Below are 17,482 nucleotides of genomic sequence, written 5' to 3'. Positions count from 1 at the left end.
GAAAAACCAATTAAATACAGATACTAAATATAGATAACTTCATACACACTACAAGAGTTACCAACTTTTGTAGTGGGTAAGTTGTGTGATATTATGCCTTTGTCCCCATTTCTTGTGTGATCCTAGCAATTGGTGGTAACTAGATACACTTTACACGTGCACTACGTATTTGGGCACAAGTCATGACAACCCTGAAAGTAAAAGTAGTGTGGATCCGATGTTTGATATTTATAGTATAAATACATTTGTAGGTTTTTTCCTGTTTCTATCCAATATATTTGGGCATACATGAGATTATAGACCCTAACCAATAATGAAAGTGATAATTTCTTACCATCAAAAACAAATTATTGCTATGATGCTGTCACTAGTCTCATATAATAGCTTTCACAACAACAATTAAAGCTCAAAACATTTATAGGCAGCCAGTAATATAAAATACTTTGTTTGATTGGGGAGAAATAAAAATGGAGTGAGTGGTGTTCCACCGGGTCCCCTATTTTTTTCACCTCCCAAATTAAAGTGAATTGAGAGAGAAGAGAGAGTTCTCCCTTGAAATTTGCAAACCAAAGGCTTTGAAAGAAAAACTCTTTGCCTCTGTCACTCTCTCCACTTTGTCAAGCATGGTGTAAGTTAGGAGTTGATCCAAAAAATTGAATTAAAAAAACGTTTAGATAGAATATAAGATAAGTGTAGAGAATTTAGACCCAACCCTCCAAAAGAAGATAAGTATTAGAGTATTATATAGACATAAATGGGTTGCAACTTGCAATGTTTATTCCACATTAATTCCTTATTATTCAACCAAAAATAAATTAAAGAAGCGCAGAACTTGTCGTTAATTATGACCAGTGTAGGTTTGATGTAATTTAAGGCTTTAAGGAGAAAAATTCAAGCGATCGATGTAAAAAAAAAAAAAAAATTAATAAAGTCTTCTTGTTTATAGAGATGTAAAACTATTAATTAAATTTTTATATGTACGTTTTGCTCTCATCTCTTTTTGAAATCAACCAAATATTTTTCCTAATGTTTTATCAATTTTAATACTAAAAAAATATTACAATGAGAGGGCCTTAGGCCTAAGCTTAGAGTTGGCGTTGTTGTGGCAGGTAATGGGCAAAGTTTTGTTATAAATACAATAAATTTCATAATTTTTTAGCAACTTGTTGAAGTAATAGATTTTGATAAGTTAACATCACTTTTTTTTGTTAAAATAATTGCGAATTTTGTTAAAATAATTCGATAATTACAAAAGAAAGAGAATATTTGAATCTTAAATATCTTGAGAATATAAGACTCATGGCTTATTATGCTATTATTTTTATTCTTTTTGATCGCCAACTACGTTAATATTTTTAAAGAAAAATTCACAAGCTTAAGATAAATTTAAAATAAAGATAAAAGTCAATTCACAAGAAAAGTCCAATCCATCCACGAAATAAATTTTTGTTTTTTTGGATGTGTTACACGGTTATTGCTTTGAATGTGTCCTAGCGGGAAAGAATTTTGTCATTACCATACATAGCATACATAGCTGTCAATTTGGATGTGCTCCATAGGATTGGATCATTGGAATATTCTGGTCATAAGTGTCAATGCTCGAAATTACACGGTTATTGCTTTGACTATAAATTAGTTTCCAATTAAGTTCCAGATATGGAAAACAAGAGGCTTAGAGCACCTGGTTTTTGGGTGAAGTCAACTGTTTAATGCAGCCCACAGTAATTTTTTTCCGGCAGTTCATATCTTGCTGGTCTCATCTCTCCTCCTGGGCTGAGTTTTCAAGTTTATCTCCCCCTATATATATACACAGGCATAGTCATAGATATTCAATTCAGTACACTGTTTGGTAAAAATTACATAATCTTCCTGGAAATACAAACCTTTAGAGTAGCTAGCATTGCAACACATTTTGAAGGGAATAGAGAAGAAAGAAAATATTTCTAATGGGGCGTTGGATGAGGCCAGAGGTAAGTATTTAATACAATCATGTCATGGCCAATAATTAAATCTCAAATCATGGCTATTATTATTAATATTATTTTGATTTCATTGAGTTGATTTGACCCCTTGACCTCATAGGCTAAACCTGATTGCTGTAAATTGTAATGGCTAATACGAAACTTTTTATGTTCTCTTTTTGTTGTAATTTTTTAAAATATTTTATTATATATATATATATATATATATATAATGATGGTGTGAGTGAGATAAATAAATTTTCATGGCCACTAAACATCAATGCTGAAAGGTCCATTTTATGAGTTTTTGTATTGAAATTTTAATTTTAAATACATAAATATCACTTGATTCAAAAATATATTTTTGAAATTTAGAGTATATAGTATATAACATCAATCTATTCCTTGTCTAAAGAAAAAGAACCAACTTACCGGTCTGTTTCTTCTATTATTTGTAGTACTTTTGATTTAAGTTTATCTTTTGTTGGCTGTGTGAGTTTTGTTGGATTAAGAGATCTTTAAAATAACCTAGCACTTATTGTTGATCTTAAAGTAGGTTTCTCTTGTAATAATTGCTACCTCGTGTTTTGGAAGCTTGTAGACGTGATTATTATACTGTTCATAATCTTCTAAAACACTATGCATCCTAAATTTATTCTTTTAATTTTTTTTGACAATTCAATAGTTACAAATTAATAGAGAAATAGAGAAGATTTGAATTTTAAATATCTTTATTATAAATATTTGGAGATGTGAATTTCAATTAAAAAGTTCTTGAATATGCACGTGCTAATAATTGATCCTACAAGCCCTTGTACGAGGTTGACTGTCACGTCGATGTAGTCTATTCGTAGGCTATTCCCAAGCTTATTTTTATAGCTTTTTTCAGATGTGTATATTAACCTAAGGTAAAAATTAATAATATTGGTTTGTTTGTGGATTCAGGTTTATCCACTATTGGCTGCAATGACCTTCGTAACTAGTCTGTGCACCTTCCAGCTTGTAAGGAACGTATTGCAAAACCCTGATGTCAGGTACAACATAAATTTTAATTTGCAAGAAATTGATATCAGCCCCTCAGAATTTTTTACTATAGGATTAAAAAAAAAAAAAAAATTGTTATGCAGGATTATCTATTTTCTTATGGCTTTGTTAATTTGCAGAGTGAACAAAGCTCACCGTAAAATGGCAGTGCTTGATAACAGAGAGGAAGGAATGAGATATGCCGAGCATGGCTTCCGCAAGTTCCTTCGTACCCGCCCGCCGGAAGTCATGCCTACCATTAACAACTTCTTCTCCCAAGATAACTGAACACACATACATTAATACATACATACATACATACAGATGAAAGAAAACAATTCAAGGGGAGATTGGATTTATTTGTTTTTGATGCTGATCATTTATACCTCTCTATATTGCTTTGAGTGTGTGCTTTAGTTCTTTGGGATTCTATGGCTATGGCCAACCTTTGTACTCGACTCACTCTATAAATAAAATTGAGTCCTTTTTTTTTTTTTTGGGAAAGGAATGAGCCCCTGTTTAATTTCTTCATTTAATTTCTTTCTTTAAGCAAGCCGGCTCCACATAATAGTCTAAGACAAAAATTTAAGGGGACATTTTTTATACCTAAATATTAACTAATTAAATTTATTTATTGAAAACCAAATCAAAGTTAATTTGATGCATTAAATATATAATTTGATGAATTAATATTAACTAAAAAAATTTAATTATATATATATATAAAATTAAATTTCATGGTTGAAGCATTAAATTGAACGCAAAAAAAGATAATTTATTATTTTATAAAAAGAGGCTTACTTTATCTTAGATATAAGATGATGCATATTTAAGTACAATTGTAATATAATTTTGAATTTTATATCTTGGTGTTAAGAGGGAGAGAGAGAGGGATAAAATTTATTTGGTATGTGTTTATTTGAGAGATAGATAAATAACGTTGAAATCATTTAGGATATTGATTTACAAAATTAAAATTTCAAACTATTAGGGAGATTAGTCATCATTGATGATCTAACACATGTACAATATATTTTCAATTGGATTAGGTTTTTATTAATCTTGTATTTTGGAGGCTTTATTAGAACTAAGAAAGAAAATGCTAAACCTATAACAAAATAGTCACAAATTGATATGGTACATGATTATGATTGATCAACTTCAACAATTTCATTAATGAATATTTTTTTTTAAGAAGATAATTAATGATTTGAATTATTCTATTTTGTCATTGGTAGCACGTCAATTTGTAAACTTATGGTAAAATTTGTAGAATTCCTAGCATTACTTATGAGAGAAAAAAAAGTGCGCAACCATTTTTTTTAATTATTCTTATCAAATTTTGGGGTTTTTTTTTTTTTTATTTTAATTTTATATTTTTTTTATAATGAGGACTTATAGCCTTCTTTTTTTTTTTTTCTTTCTGAAGGAGTATAAACTTTTTGTGGAGGGGGTTGCCTTGGGTTGACCCTGTCTTTAAAAATGTTTTTTTACTCCGAATGGAGGAGTGAAATTCAAATAATGGTTCTCTACGTAAAAGAAAAAATACAATAACAATGTAAGGCTCTTAGCACACAAATTCGATTTTTCATAACTTTTTTTTTTCCTTTAAGTCAAAATTTTTTATTTTTATATTGATAATTTCGAAATTCCTTAGAGTTTTGGTTTTGAATAGACTGCAGGACTGAATTATATTATACAAAAAAAAATTATATATCGAATTATTTAAAATAAATAATCAACTAGATAATTGTTTGATTTAGGAGCTTTGTAATTTTAATGGTACATTTTTCAGTGTTCAAATCCCTATTATTTTAATGGCAAAAAAAAAAAAAAAAAAAAAAAAAAAAACAGGATCGTCAACATTTAGGGGTATTTTTGGTTTGGTCCAGTCAAGAGTAAGAGCATTTTTGGACCAAATGAGTTCGGTTGGTTTTGCATATTGACACCCAAAGCCCACCAAAAAGGTAGGACCCCACGACGAACTAGTCTGAGACGGGGTTCTTGATTTGGGCCTTTTTTTTGGACCTGAATGATAGAACGGATTATCCAAAAAAAACAAAAAAAAAAAGATAGAATGGGTATTTTTGTTTCGATCTCTTTTTCTAGGGGCGTAAATGGTAAATGCAAAATTAAAACCTACTAAAAAATCTTCTTCTTTTTTTAACCCATTAAAATGGGCCTATAGAATAAATCTCCACAAATTTTGAACCTAGAAGGCATAAAAAAAATCTATTACAACTCACAAATTTATTACAATAAATTCAAAATGACATAAATTTCACAAATTTTACTTGGAATTGGTTGGGGGTTTAGACAATTGTTTGCAACTTAAAATTCACAATAATGACAGGGTATTTGCCAAGATTTTTGTAGTTCAATTTACTAGTGGTTCTACATGCAAACCAAGGTGGTCACAAGACCACCTTGACTTGCAAAAAATGGCATATATACCCTTGCCCAAAAAATAAAAAATTTATATGTTAAACTAACCTATTGTGACTACCCTAATAAAAATGAATACCCTAATTTGAGAATTACAAAATGTTAGGTTCAACAAAAATAAGAATAATGCTATATTCAAAATATATTATAACAAATCCAATGTGATAAGCTGTTATTGATTCTAATTTGGGTTTAATACTGATATTATTTTTTTACCTACCAATAACAGCTTTTTGCATAAGATTTATTGTAAAAATATTGTGGACGTAGCATTATTCCAAAATTAATTATGCCTCCTAACATAATCCTTAATCCCTTTTAAAAAAAAAAAACTTAAATAACAACAATAAATATTAGCCCAAATTGAAATGACAACAAACATAAACCAAACAAAAACAAGATAAGACCAAATAACAACAAGTGATCTAATTATTCAACAAAAAGCCTATTATAAAACAAAAAGATAAAAATAGCTAAACATTCAAATTTATAGTTCGTTCAACCTATTCAATAAAAATAATCTCTAATTTCATTTTTACTTAAAAAATGGTACAAAAAAATATTGTAGTTGTCAGTTCTCCTTGATGATGACAATAATTATATTCTTTTTAGTTTTGAAGTCACAACAATTTTACTTTCCTTAGTGCCTTGACTCATAATTGTAGCAAATATTCAAGTTATTACTTTATTAAATTTTGTATAATTTAAATTTCTTAGTAATCACTGTAAAAAAAAAAATTCCTAGAGCTGTTACTAGTTCAATTTATACCGTTTGTTTCAACTGGAGAAATCATAGATTCAAATCCACAGAAATAAAAGATAAAAAGATTAATAAATAAATCTATGATAAATGGGTCGACTTAGGTGAGAGAAAAGGAGAGTGAGCCATAAAGAGATAAGAGCTAAAGGATAAATAAAAGAACAGTATGAAGATTTGGCTGTGTTTGGGCATCACCTTTGAAACACAGGGAGTCAGATATCCGGAATTTATGGCCTTGATTGGTACTTAGTCTACGTGCAGCACTTTGGAGATGAACTATTAGAACTAATCTTTACCATTGTATGGAGTATGTAGCATAATAGAAATGCCACTAGACATGGTAGCTCGCGCTAACCTGCAACAACGATTGTGCAGAAAGCTAGAACAATGCTTGACAAGTTTCAGATTGCCAACCATACAATCAAACAACCCCCAGGTAGTGTTGGATGACCATTGGTCGTGACCACCGGCGCCAAGTTATAAAGTTAAGGTAGTGGGGTGGTTTTTACCCAAGCTAAGGGGGACTGATGTTTGCGTGGTGATTACGGACCATGGAGGGAGCGTTACAGCAGCTATGAGTAAGAAGATTAATCAACCACAAAGACCTTTAGACATTGAAGCGAATGCTATGGAGGAAGGTGTTATTTTTGCTTAGGAGGTGGGTATACGATATGTAATATTTGAATGTGATTCTAAGATTATTTAAGATTGCCAAATGGGGTCCTGTACCTCCTCTATTGCCAAGTCCAATATTTTTTCCAAGATAAAAAATTTCAAGACAATTCAAGTCTTCCACATGAAGCGACAAGAGAGAATAGGTCAGCATGCCTCTTGGCAAAATATGCCAAAAAAAAGTAAATGTTTTGGATAACTTTGTAAATTGGATAGAGAAAAATGCACTATTGACTGCGTTGGCTTTGACTCAAAATGTACTAAATTTATCTTCTTTTTAATCAAGTTTTGACTAAAATGCAAATTGCATTCTTCAAAAAAAATTCGGACTCAATAAAAAATTTCAAGATTTTAAAACAGTTCAACTTCAAGTCTCCCACATGAAACGACAAGAGGGAATATATCAGCACACATTTTGGCAAAATATGCCAAAAAAGTAAATGTTTTGGATAACTTTGTAGCTTAGATAAAGAAAAATCCACCACTGATTGAGTTAAATTTGACTTAAAATGTACTAAATTTATCTTATTTTTAATAAAGTTTTGGTTAAAATGCAAATTTCACCCTTTAAGTTTGGATGAAATTCATTTCAGTTATCTAATTTTACTTTCATTCAATTGAATCTTCTAAGTTTAAAATTTATTTAATTCAAGTCTTTTGTCCAATTTTGTTAAAAATTTGTCATTAAAAAAAGAAATTATTTTCACATTAAAAAAAAATCTATAAAATTAACAAGATAACAATACTTTTTTACTTCACCAACGCATTAGAGTTTTACCTATGCACCTGAAAGTGCCCTTAAACTTAACAAACCAAAAAAAATCTTAGTATGTACTCTATGACTGGACAAATTTTGTTTTCTAGTTCTCACCTGCACCAAATTTACTTCACCAACGCATTAGAGTTTTACCTATGTATATATGACTTTAATTGCAATTCTTTGGTAGACAAGAAGTACCTTTCTTGGTATACAAGGAATATAAGATAACAATACTTTTTTTATATATAAAATATATAATTTTTCTTCCAAACTCATAAAACTCAATTTGGAAAAAGAAAAAGCAAGTTGATAAGAAGGAAATGATCGTGCAACGGATGTATTACTATTAATAAATTCATAAGTTCTAGTGCCTATTAGAAATTTCAGCAATCCAACCTTTATTTAATGTAATGAAGATAGGAACATTGAAAAACAAACTATTTAGAACCGTAGGTATAGAACTCAAGATTGAATTTTAACACCCATACCTACCCTTCCTACAAGAATTGCTTTGAAAGAATAAGATTTAAGCGGATTATTACTGCACATACTTCCAGTAATACAACAATCAACATAATTAAAACTAAGTTTAGTGTTGGTTTATACCTATAACATTACCGGGGACTATAATACATAGTACCAAAACAATAATAAAAATCTATACAAACTCACAAGATATTCATGTTCATTAAGTATATTTACAGTATCACATATCCTAGATACAAACAAAAATATTCAAATTACATTCCTAACTAACATATATGGTGTGTTGAACATATTCATTTATTGTTCATTAGAAAAATCTCAATTATTTGTCTTTTCCAACCTCACCGTGCAAAGATGAATCATGTATGGCTTTGTTTTGGAACTCTGCTCAACCTTGCCTCCTAGCTCTAAAGCTTAGCATTGAATTATCTCTTGAATTTGCTGCAAAAAGTGCGAAAGAGAGAGACACACAAACAGAGAGAGAGGGAGAGAGATGTATGTGTCACTTATAGAATGAAATCAGGACTGTAGAATCCTAGAGCTAATTAAGTGCCCTTGATTGAGTTCTTGAGTTCCCAATTAAACCAATAGAAGATTCATCTTGCTTAAGAATGTCAATGGAAGACGATATAAAAAATTGAGTTGCTGTGGCATACTGTAGGCACATCGATTACTGCATTTGAAAAAGCTGGCTACTAGGAATAAACCCCAAAGAGAACCGATGGAAAGAGAACCCATTGAGTTGAATCTTCACAAGTTTTAATGGGATTTCAAAACATGGGATTTCAACATGACGAATTTCATTCTTCTGCGGTATATGAGCTTGCAAGATGCAAGATGACATTCCTTCAATTTTCACGTGATGAGTCCAAGATAAAAATGTCTTTGATGTGTACCCCACCCCCAGATGAAATTATTATATTCAGTAACATCTAGTTTAAGTTCATATCAATATTTATACTCCAGAACTATTGGAAAGTACCTACGCGTGTATTGTCTTGATGGTGGAAGTTAAAACTCCAAACTATTAAATGCTTTTTCCCTTGAGAATTTTGATTTCCAAATGGGACTCTCAATGTGATATGGAGAAGGCAACATATTTTGGTGGTTGCACTTGGGAAAAATATTTAAGCGGGAGTTTTTTCAGGTATATAACATTAAGTTGGGAAATTTATAGAATTCAAAGAAATGGATATCACTGGATAAAAGGAGCTCAATGGAAATTTCCTACTACCGAAGAGGTAGTTTTAAATTCTGTAAAATACACACGAGGGAGCAAGCTGTTGCTTTCCATGAGGAGATGGAAGTTGAGTTGGCATTTGAGTTTCAAAAATGGATTAGAGGATATTTTAGGCAATCAGGCTGGCTTTAAATTTTGGTTTGTACTTTGTAGTTCAATAAATAAGCTCTGAAGTTCCCCAAGTTGTAGCCTGTTCAATAAACAATCAGTCAACTATAGAGAGTTTTTATAGTGCTCACTACTCTACTTGCATGTGATTGTTCATTTTATTCTAATTTGAATTCGATTTGCCAAACAGACCCCTAGATCTCTGGAATTTCGGCACCATGCTTTTCTAAAATCTAATATTTTTCATTAAAATAAAATCCATCATCATGGGTAGCAATAAATTAACAAATGGACGAAATCCAATTTCCACGGAAAAGTTCTTCCAGGAAAACTTTTTAGAACTGACTTTACGCAGTCTGTGTCTGTGACATAAATTTGTTTTCTTCACCATAATCACGTTGAAAATAAAGAAGAAGAAAAAATGAGAGAGAGAGTGTGTGGAAAACCTTAATGGCAGTGGCGACAGCTTCGCTGACGAGGCCAGGGTCAGATTGCCACGTACCCAAAGCGACCGAAGGGATCTTAGCGCCGGTGTTCAGTTGAAAGAATGAAATTGGGTTCGCCATTTTTCGGAGTTTTTTGCTATGAAGTGCGTTGATTCCACGCTGATAGTATGTATTGTAATGAAGCAGAGAGACGAGACGAAATGAAACGACGAGAATGTGAGTAAACAAAGAGTGAAAGTGTGCGAAAATGAAGTCTAGTTGACTAAAATGAACAATCAAATGCAAGTAGAGTAGTGAGCACCATACAAACTCTCTATAGTTGACTGATTGTTTATTGAACAGGCTACAACTTGGGGAACTTCAGAGCTTATTTATTGAACTACAATGTACAAACCAAAATTTAAAGCCAGCCTGATTGCCTAAAATATCCTCTAATCCATTTTTGAAACTTAAATGCCAATTCAACTTCCATCTCCTCATGGAAAGCAACAGCTTGCTCCCTCGTGTGTATTTTACAGAATTTAAAACTACCTCTTCGGTAGTAGGAAATTTCCATTGAGCTCCTTTTATCCAGTGATATCCAAATAGCAAAATAGGAAGAATCTTCCCCCATCGGCTACCTCGTCAGCCCCTCTCTCTCTCTCTCTCTCTATATTTTGTTCAGACCTCTTTTCTCATTTCTCTCTCTCTCTTTCAAAATGGCTTCTTTTCCTCAACACCAGTTTCAACCACACTACCAACCCCAACAACAACAACATCAACAACACCATCAACAACAACAACAACAACAATCCAAATCCTTCACGTAATTAATTTCCTCTTCAAAACTCATAACATAAAACCATTTTATTTTCGCTCTCTATATATGTTTTTTTTTTTTTTTTTTAATTTTTATTAATCATTCGCTTTGATTTTTGAATTTCAGGAACTTGTACACAATCGACGGTCAGATATCACAGCCAGTGTCCTATTACAACCCCACTACTCTTCCTTCAAGGATATCTTGGGTTCAGTTATTTGCCCTGACAAAACTCAGTAGTCAACAACTACTAAATACATTCATTTCAACAAAAACAATTACTATGACACAAATTAAACCAATAATCATCACAACAACCCAAATGAAATTACCTCTATTTATAACAACAGGATCTGAGTAGTAACCACACACAAGACATCTAAATATTGCTTCTCTAATCTCGGGAATTATGGAGCTACTTCGAATAATCATACCCTTTAGAGATACCATCCTCTCAACATCTAATCAAAACACAACCCAAATCAGTACAAATATCCCAAAAGTCAAATATGGGTTTAAAAAATTGTATAAGAAGCAAAAAGAGAAACTAACCAGATGGGTTAAGATTTCTCATTGAAGTGGAGCTCTTGAGATTGAAAATCCGAGCCCTCACCTCCCTCGGATCATCGGTGGACGTGGGAGTGGAAACCATATATTGTTTAACGTCAATGCTAGCCTCCCTTAACATTGATGCCTCCACCATATTTGAGAAAATGCTTGAACAAAGTTTCTTCAACCATAATTACATAACCCAATCCCCAAGTCCCTCAACTTCCACTTCGTTGGTCTCTCAAACTCCCACAGACACAGTCCCACCTCACTACAACTAAAACCCTCATCACGTGTACAACTACAACTGACCTGGTATCATGGTATGTAATGAATAAAATTCTAGCCACTCTCCATAGGACACGTGGAAATGCCGCCGCCTTTAGGAAAGAAAATTAATTAAACCCAATTCGAAAAAAGACAAAACAAATTACATTGATTAACTTTCCACAGCTGTTCTGAGTTCTGACCGTTGGAGGGCTATTATATCTAATTACCATTTTGCCCCACATCACACAACTTGTCTCTCTTTTTATATATAAATACATATAACCTTCCTTAACCCTAAACCTCCATTAATAACTCAGACCCTAAGCTTTCCTTTCTGCAATCATTATTATTTCTTCTCTTCTCTTCTCTTCTCTGTAGCTATAAAAACATTCAGTACTGCGTGCTCTTCACTTCAAACCCACTTGAAGAAATTTTCTTTTACGCAAACTCCATTCATCATCTTCAAACCCTTTGAAGATTCTCGGTTAGTTTCAACTCCAGTGATCTTTTGAGCACTCAATGTCGACACAACAACAAGATTCATCATCAGATCAGTGCCGGTGCAGAAAGTTACATATGGAGTTGCCACTTGGTCTCAAGTTTAGACCCAATGACCAAGAAATTGTTCTCTACTATCTTCTCAACAAGGTCCAAGGGAACCCAATCTTGGAGGACTCGATGAATGTTATCGTCGACTGTGATGTTTTTGGGGATCCAAGCGCGTGGATGAAGATTTTTCAAGAAACCCATATGGACCGTCTCTATTTTTACACCAAACTGAAGAAGAAAAATAAGCACATTGAGAGATCTACACATTCTGCAACCTGGAGAAGTCAAAAGGACCAAGAGCTTTACGATGATAGCAAAACAATACACTATGGGTCTAAGCGAAGTTTCAGTTTTGTCGCTAAGAATGGCTTCAATGGCACGGGAAGGTGGACCATGAATGAATACCGACTTGACGGGGAGTTTGCAAACACGGCTAATCATGTAAGTGTTTTTTTTTTTTCTTCTTCTTGATATTATATAATTATAATCCATATTGCTCTGTTTCTTGAGTTTCTTTGAAATATCATTTGGTTGCTATAACGGTGACTCAGTTTTGGTTTTTTTAATGATGCTTGCTTTATACTTTTGCATATATATATATTGCTCAAATTAAGTTATTGGGTCACCCTCAAAAAAAAAAAAAAAAAAGTTATTGGGTGAGATTTATGGATGCGCATGTGTGTGTGACAGAACATTCATGACTTCTTTTGATGCATGTATCTGATTAGAATGTCTAGCAAAGGATGCAACTGAGAATATATGAGGGTGAACTTTAACATATTCTAGGAAGTGGGTGTTGACACATAAGTTCTATACATAATTAATTCTATGATCTAGTCCGACTTTAAATGCTTATTCTCTCCCATTTTATTTGGCTACAATTATGGTGACCCACTTTTTTTTTTTTCTTAATGATGCTGAATTGCTTAATGTTGTATATTGTCCAAAGTTATTTGATTTTATTTATTATGGAATAAACAGCCATGGATTTTTTGCCGATTTCCTAATTTTCATGTTTAATAATTTAAAAAGTAAAAAAATACACAATGCAAAATTTTCAATATGGGTTAAACGTCTCCCTAAATGGTTTTATTGATGTTGTTATTGCAGGATAATTATGTCATTTGCTGCATTTCAAAGAAGGAGAATATCTAGAAGAGCAACATCTAAGACATCGTTGGGCAAGAGATGGAGCTTCTCCAATCTAGATTAACCTTTTTTTTTAATAGAAAGTAAAAAAACACTAATTTCACAGTATTTCATTTTTATCATTTCTTTATTAGTGCTATTTCATTCTTTGGGTCATTTTCTGAATGATTTACATGCAACATTTTTTTTATTGATTTTTTCAAACTATAAGATTAATCATGTTAATATCAATTCTGATGTATTTGTTCCTAATTTGACCTTGCTTATCTTGAGCATGTATACGACGTTAGTAATTAACACTAATTTCACAGTATTTCATTTTTATTATTTCTTAGTACTAGTACTATTTCATTTTTCTGTCATTTTTTGAATGAGTGTTTCTTACAACATTTTTTCTTATGGTTTTTTCAAATTTATTTTAGATTAATTGTGTTAATAGCTTATTATTATTATGATGTAATTAATTGTTCCTATATTTGACCTTTGCTTTATCTTAGGCCATGCCATGCCATGCCATTTCGAATCATGAGAGAGAGAGAGAGAGGGAGAGAGAGAGAGAGAGATGTATGTATGTATGTATTACAAGATGAACGACATTTTTTTTTTTTGAGAAAGGCATGATGAACGAGTTAACTAACTGTACCATAGGATCTTTTTGACTCTTATTTAGACTCTAGAGTGATACCGGTAAACTTGTTCAAAAGTTATATTAACTAGACTTAAGTGTATTAGACTATTAGTTGCAAAGTCATTCAATTTTCCCTATTCCCTTTTGCTTTTAAAAAAATAATAATAATAATAATAATAATAATTTCCTGTTGGTATTAGCAGATAGGTAAGAAAATAAAATTCAAACAAAATAGTAGACAGTTTTTCAAACACTAGATATAGTTTGCTTACGTGCTGAAACCAAGTGCCGGTACATGCAATGATACAAACACTAAAAATGCATGCAAGCCAATATTTAGTTTACTTAGTTGAACTCTGAACTAAGGACGACCTGCACAAAGAAAATATTCAAATATTATTCTGCAATAATCAACTCTCTTATCAGATCACATCATATATTAAACGAAAATAAAAATCAAATTACAAAACAAGAAATAAAGAAGTAAAATCAAATGTTAAAAGTAGCTTAAATCAATAAGGTCTAACAAGTAATAGGCCTCTTTCGTCCAAACCCAAAGACAACGGATGGGGTATCCTCCTCTGTTGAGGTCCAAAAACACTTGTGGGCAAAGGCTTGTAAATAAACACATTAATTGTTTAGCTAGTAAGACCGTTTTATGCTTAATTGAAAAAAAATCAATTAGATTCTTAATTTTGCATTCTGTGTTTTATCTAATTTTTAATTTTTTGCAAATTGAATTATTGAGTGTAAAAATCGACGAATCTAAATCCAATTAGATTCTAAATTGGATTTCAATTGAAATCCAATTTTGCGCCACGTATCCATCATCTAATTTTTTAATTTTTGTGACAAGTAAATTATTGAGTGTAAAAACTGAAGAGTTTAAATCCAATTAAATTCTAAATCATAGGCCTTGTGCTATCTTTTTGAAGGGAAATTCATTATCTTTAAAATGGATAAATATTTATTTTAATTGGACGGTTGGATCAAAACTTCAAACTTAGCAAAAAAATGGCAAGCTTGGGATTTTGAACTCTTGGATCATTAGAATGATTAAATCAATGTAATTCCTCGTTTTCTTACATTTTAAAAATGTGGTTTTCATTTTTTAGGACTTAAATCAATATTTTGGCATGTTAATTGAGGCCTTACAAAATACGGTATTAATAAATAAGAGGTTCCAAAAACAAAAAAAAAATACTCATTAAGATTGGCCACACACCTCACAAGGGCATACTCTTTTGATAGCAATCTCATACTTCCCTTCCCTGAGCAACCCATCTTCCGGAAACGCTTCAAAAATTGATAAATCACATCCTCGACGCTTATGTTCGTGCCCCAAACAAACGTCGGCCGAGCATCATCGGTGTCGTAGCCCTCACCTCCCTCGGATCGTCGGTGGACGTGGGAGTGGAAACCATATATTGTCTAACACCAATGCTAGCCTCCCTTAACATTAATGCCTCCACCATGTTTGAGAAAATGCCTGAACAAAGTTTCTTCAACCATAACCACAGAACCCAATCCCCAAGTCCCTCAACTTCCACTCCGTTGGTCTCTCAAACTCCCACAGACACAGTCCCACCTCACTACAACTAAAACCCTCATCACGTGTACAACTACAACTGACCTGGTATGTAATGAATAAAATTCTAGCCACTCTCCATAGGACACGTGGAAATGCCGCCGCCTTTAGGAAAGAAAATTAATTAAACCCAATTCGAGAAAAGACAAAACAAATTACATTGATTAACTTTCCACAGCTGTTCTGAGTTCTGACCGTTGGAGGGCTATTATATCTAATTACCATTTTGCCCCACATCACACAACTTGTCTCTCTTTTTATATATAAATACATATAACCTTCCTTAACCCTAAACCTCCATTAATAACTCAGACCCTAAGCTTTCCTTTCTGCAATCATTATTATTTCTTCTCTTCTCTTCTCTTCTCTGTAGCTATAAAAACATTCAGTACTGCGTGCTCTTCACTTCAAACCCACTTGAAGAAATTTTCTTTTACGCAAACTCCATTCATCATCTTCAAACCCTTTGAAGATTCTCGGTTAGTTTCAACTCCAGTGATCTTTTGAGCACTCAATGTCGACACAACAACAAGATTCATCATCAGATCAGTGCTGGTGCAGAAAGTTACATATGGAGTTGCCACCTGGTGTCAAGTTTAGACCCAATGACCAAGAAATTGTTCTCTACTATCTTCTCAACAAGGTCCAAGGGAACCCAATCTTCGAGGACTCGATGAATGTTATCGTCGACTGTGATGTTTTTGGGGATCCAAGCGCGTGGATGAAGATTTTTCAAGAAACCCATATGGACCGTCTCTATTTTTACACCAAACTGAAGAAGAAAAATAAGCACATTGAGAGATCTACACATTCTGCAACCTGGAGAAGTCAAAAAGACCAAGAGCTTTACGATGATAGCAAAACAATACACTATGGGTCTAAGCGAAGTTTCAGTTTTGTCGCTAAGAATGGCTTCAATGGCACGGGAAGGTGGACCATGAATGAATACCGACTTGACGGGGAGTTTGCAAACACGGCTAATCATGTAAGTGTTTTTTTTTTTTCTTCTTCTTGATATTATATAATTATAATCCATATTGCTCTGTTTCTTGAGTTTCTTTGAAATATCATTTGGTTGCTATAACGGTGACTCAGTTTTGGTTTTTTTAATGATGCTTGCTTTATACTTTTGCATATATATATATTGCTCAAATTAAGTTATTGGGTCACCCTCAAAAAAAAAAAAAAAAAAGTTATTGGGTGAGATTTATGGATGCGCATGTGTGTGTGACAGAACATTCATGACTTCTTTTGATGCATGTATCTGATTAGAATGTCTAGCAAAGGATGCAACTGAGAATATATGAGGGTGAACTTTAACATATTCTAGGAAGTGGGTGTTGACACATAAGTTCTATACATAATTAATTCTATGATCTAGTCCGACTTTAAATGCTTATTCTCTCCCATTTTATTTGGCTACAATTATGGTGACCCACTTTTTTTTTTTTCTTAATGATGCTGAATTGCTTAATGTTGTATATTGTCCAAAGTTATTTGATTTTATTTATTATGGAATAAACAGCCATGGATTTTTTGCCGATTTCCTAATTTTCATGTTTAATAATTTAAAAAGTAAAAAAATACACAATGCAAAATTTTCAATATGGGTTAAACGTCTCCCTAAATGGTTTTATTGATGTTGTTATTGCAGGATAATTATGTCATTTGCTGCATTTCAAAGAAGGAGAATATCTAGAAGAGCAACATCTAAGACATCGTTGGGCAAGAGATGGAGCTTCTCCAATCTAGATTAACCTTTTTTTTTAATAGAAAGTAAAAAAACACTAATTTCACAGTATTTCATTTTTATCATTTCTTTATTAGTGCTATTTCATTCTTTGGGTCATTTTCTGAATGATTTACATGCAACATTTTTTTTATTGATTTTTTCAAACTATAAGATTAATCATGTTAATATCAATTCTGATGTATTTGTTCCTAATTTGACCTTGCTTATCTTGAGCATGTATACGACGTTAGTAATTAACACTAATTTCACAGTATTTCATTTTTATTATTTCTTAGTACTAGTACTATTTCATTTTT

At 32.2% G+C, this 17,482-nt stretch overlaps 3 protein-coding genes across 3 annotated transcripts; all 3 read left to right on the top strand.

Annotated features, from left to right (window-relative positions):
- The first annotated feature begins 1,682 nt into the window (after nt 1–1,682).
- Nucleotides 1,683–3,475, top strand: LOC115964300. The gene is made up of 3 exons (XM_031083641.1): nt 1,683–1,970; nt 2,907–2,995; nt 3,125–3,475. Exons 1-3 carry the CDS (start codon nt 1,947–1,949, stop codon nt 3,270–3,272), a joined length of 261 nt encoding a protein of 86 aa, XP_030939501.1. The 5' UTR covers nt 1,683–1,946; the 3' UTR covers nt 3,273–3,475.
- Nucleotides 3,476–11,818: 8,343 nt separating this feature from the next.
- Nucleotides 11,819–13,362, top strand: LOC115974583 (NAC domain containing protein 50-like). The gene is made up of 2 exons (XM_031094995.1): nt 11,819–12,509; nt 13,179–13,362. Exons 1-2 carry the CDS (start codon nt 12,039–12,041, stop codon nt 13,221–13,223), a joined length of 516 nt encoding a protein of 171 aa, XP_030950855.1. The 5' UTR covers nt 11,819–12,038; the 3' UTR covers nt 13,224–13,362.
- Nucleotides 13,363–15,727: 2,365 nt separating this feature from the next.
- LOC115974396 (NAC domain containing protein 50-like) lies at nt 15,728–17,271 on the top strand. The gene is made up of 2 exons (XM_031094744.1): nt 15,728–16,418; nt 17,088–17,271. Exons 1-2 carry the CDS (start codon nt 15,948–15,950, stop codon nt 17,130–17,132), a joined length of 516 nt encoding a protein of 171 aa, XP_030950604.1. The 5' UTR covers nt 15,728–15,947; the 3' UTR covers nt 17,133–17,271.
- Nucleotides 17,272–17,482: the final 211 nt, after the last annotated feature.

The sequence above is a fragment of the Quercus lobata genome, chromosome 2 (genome assembly GCF_001633185.2).
Source record: "Quercus lobata isolate SW786 chromosome 2, ValleyOak3.0 Primary Assembly, whole genome shotgun sequence".
In the NCBI taxonomy this organism is placed as follows: domain Eukaryota; kingdom Viridiplantae; phylum Streptophyta; class Magnoliopsida; order Fagales; family Fagaceae; genus Quercus; species Quercus lobata.
The sequence above is the reverse complement of the archived record's forward strand: the minus strand, read 5'-3'. Positions and strand labels throughout refer to the sequence as shown.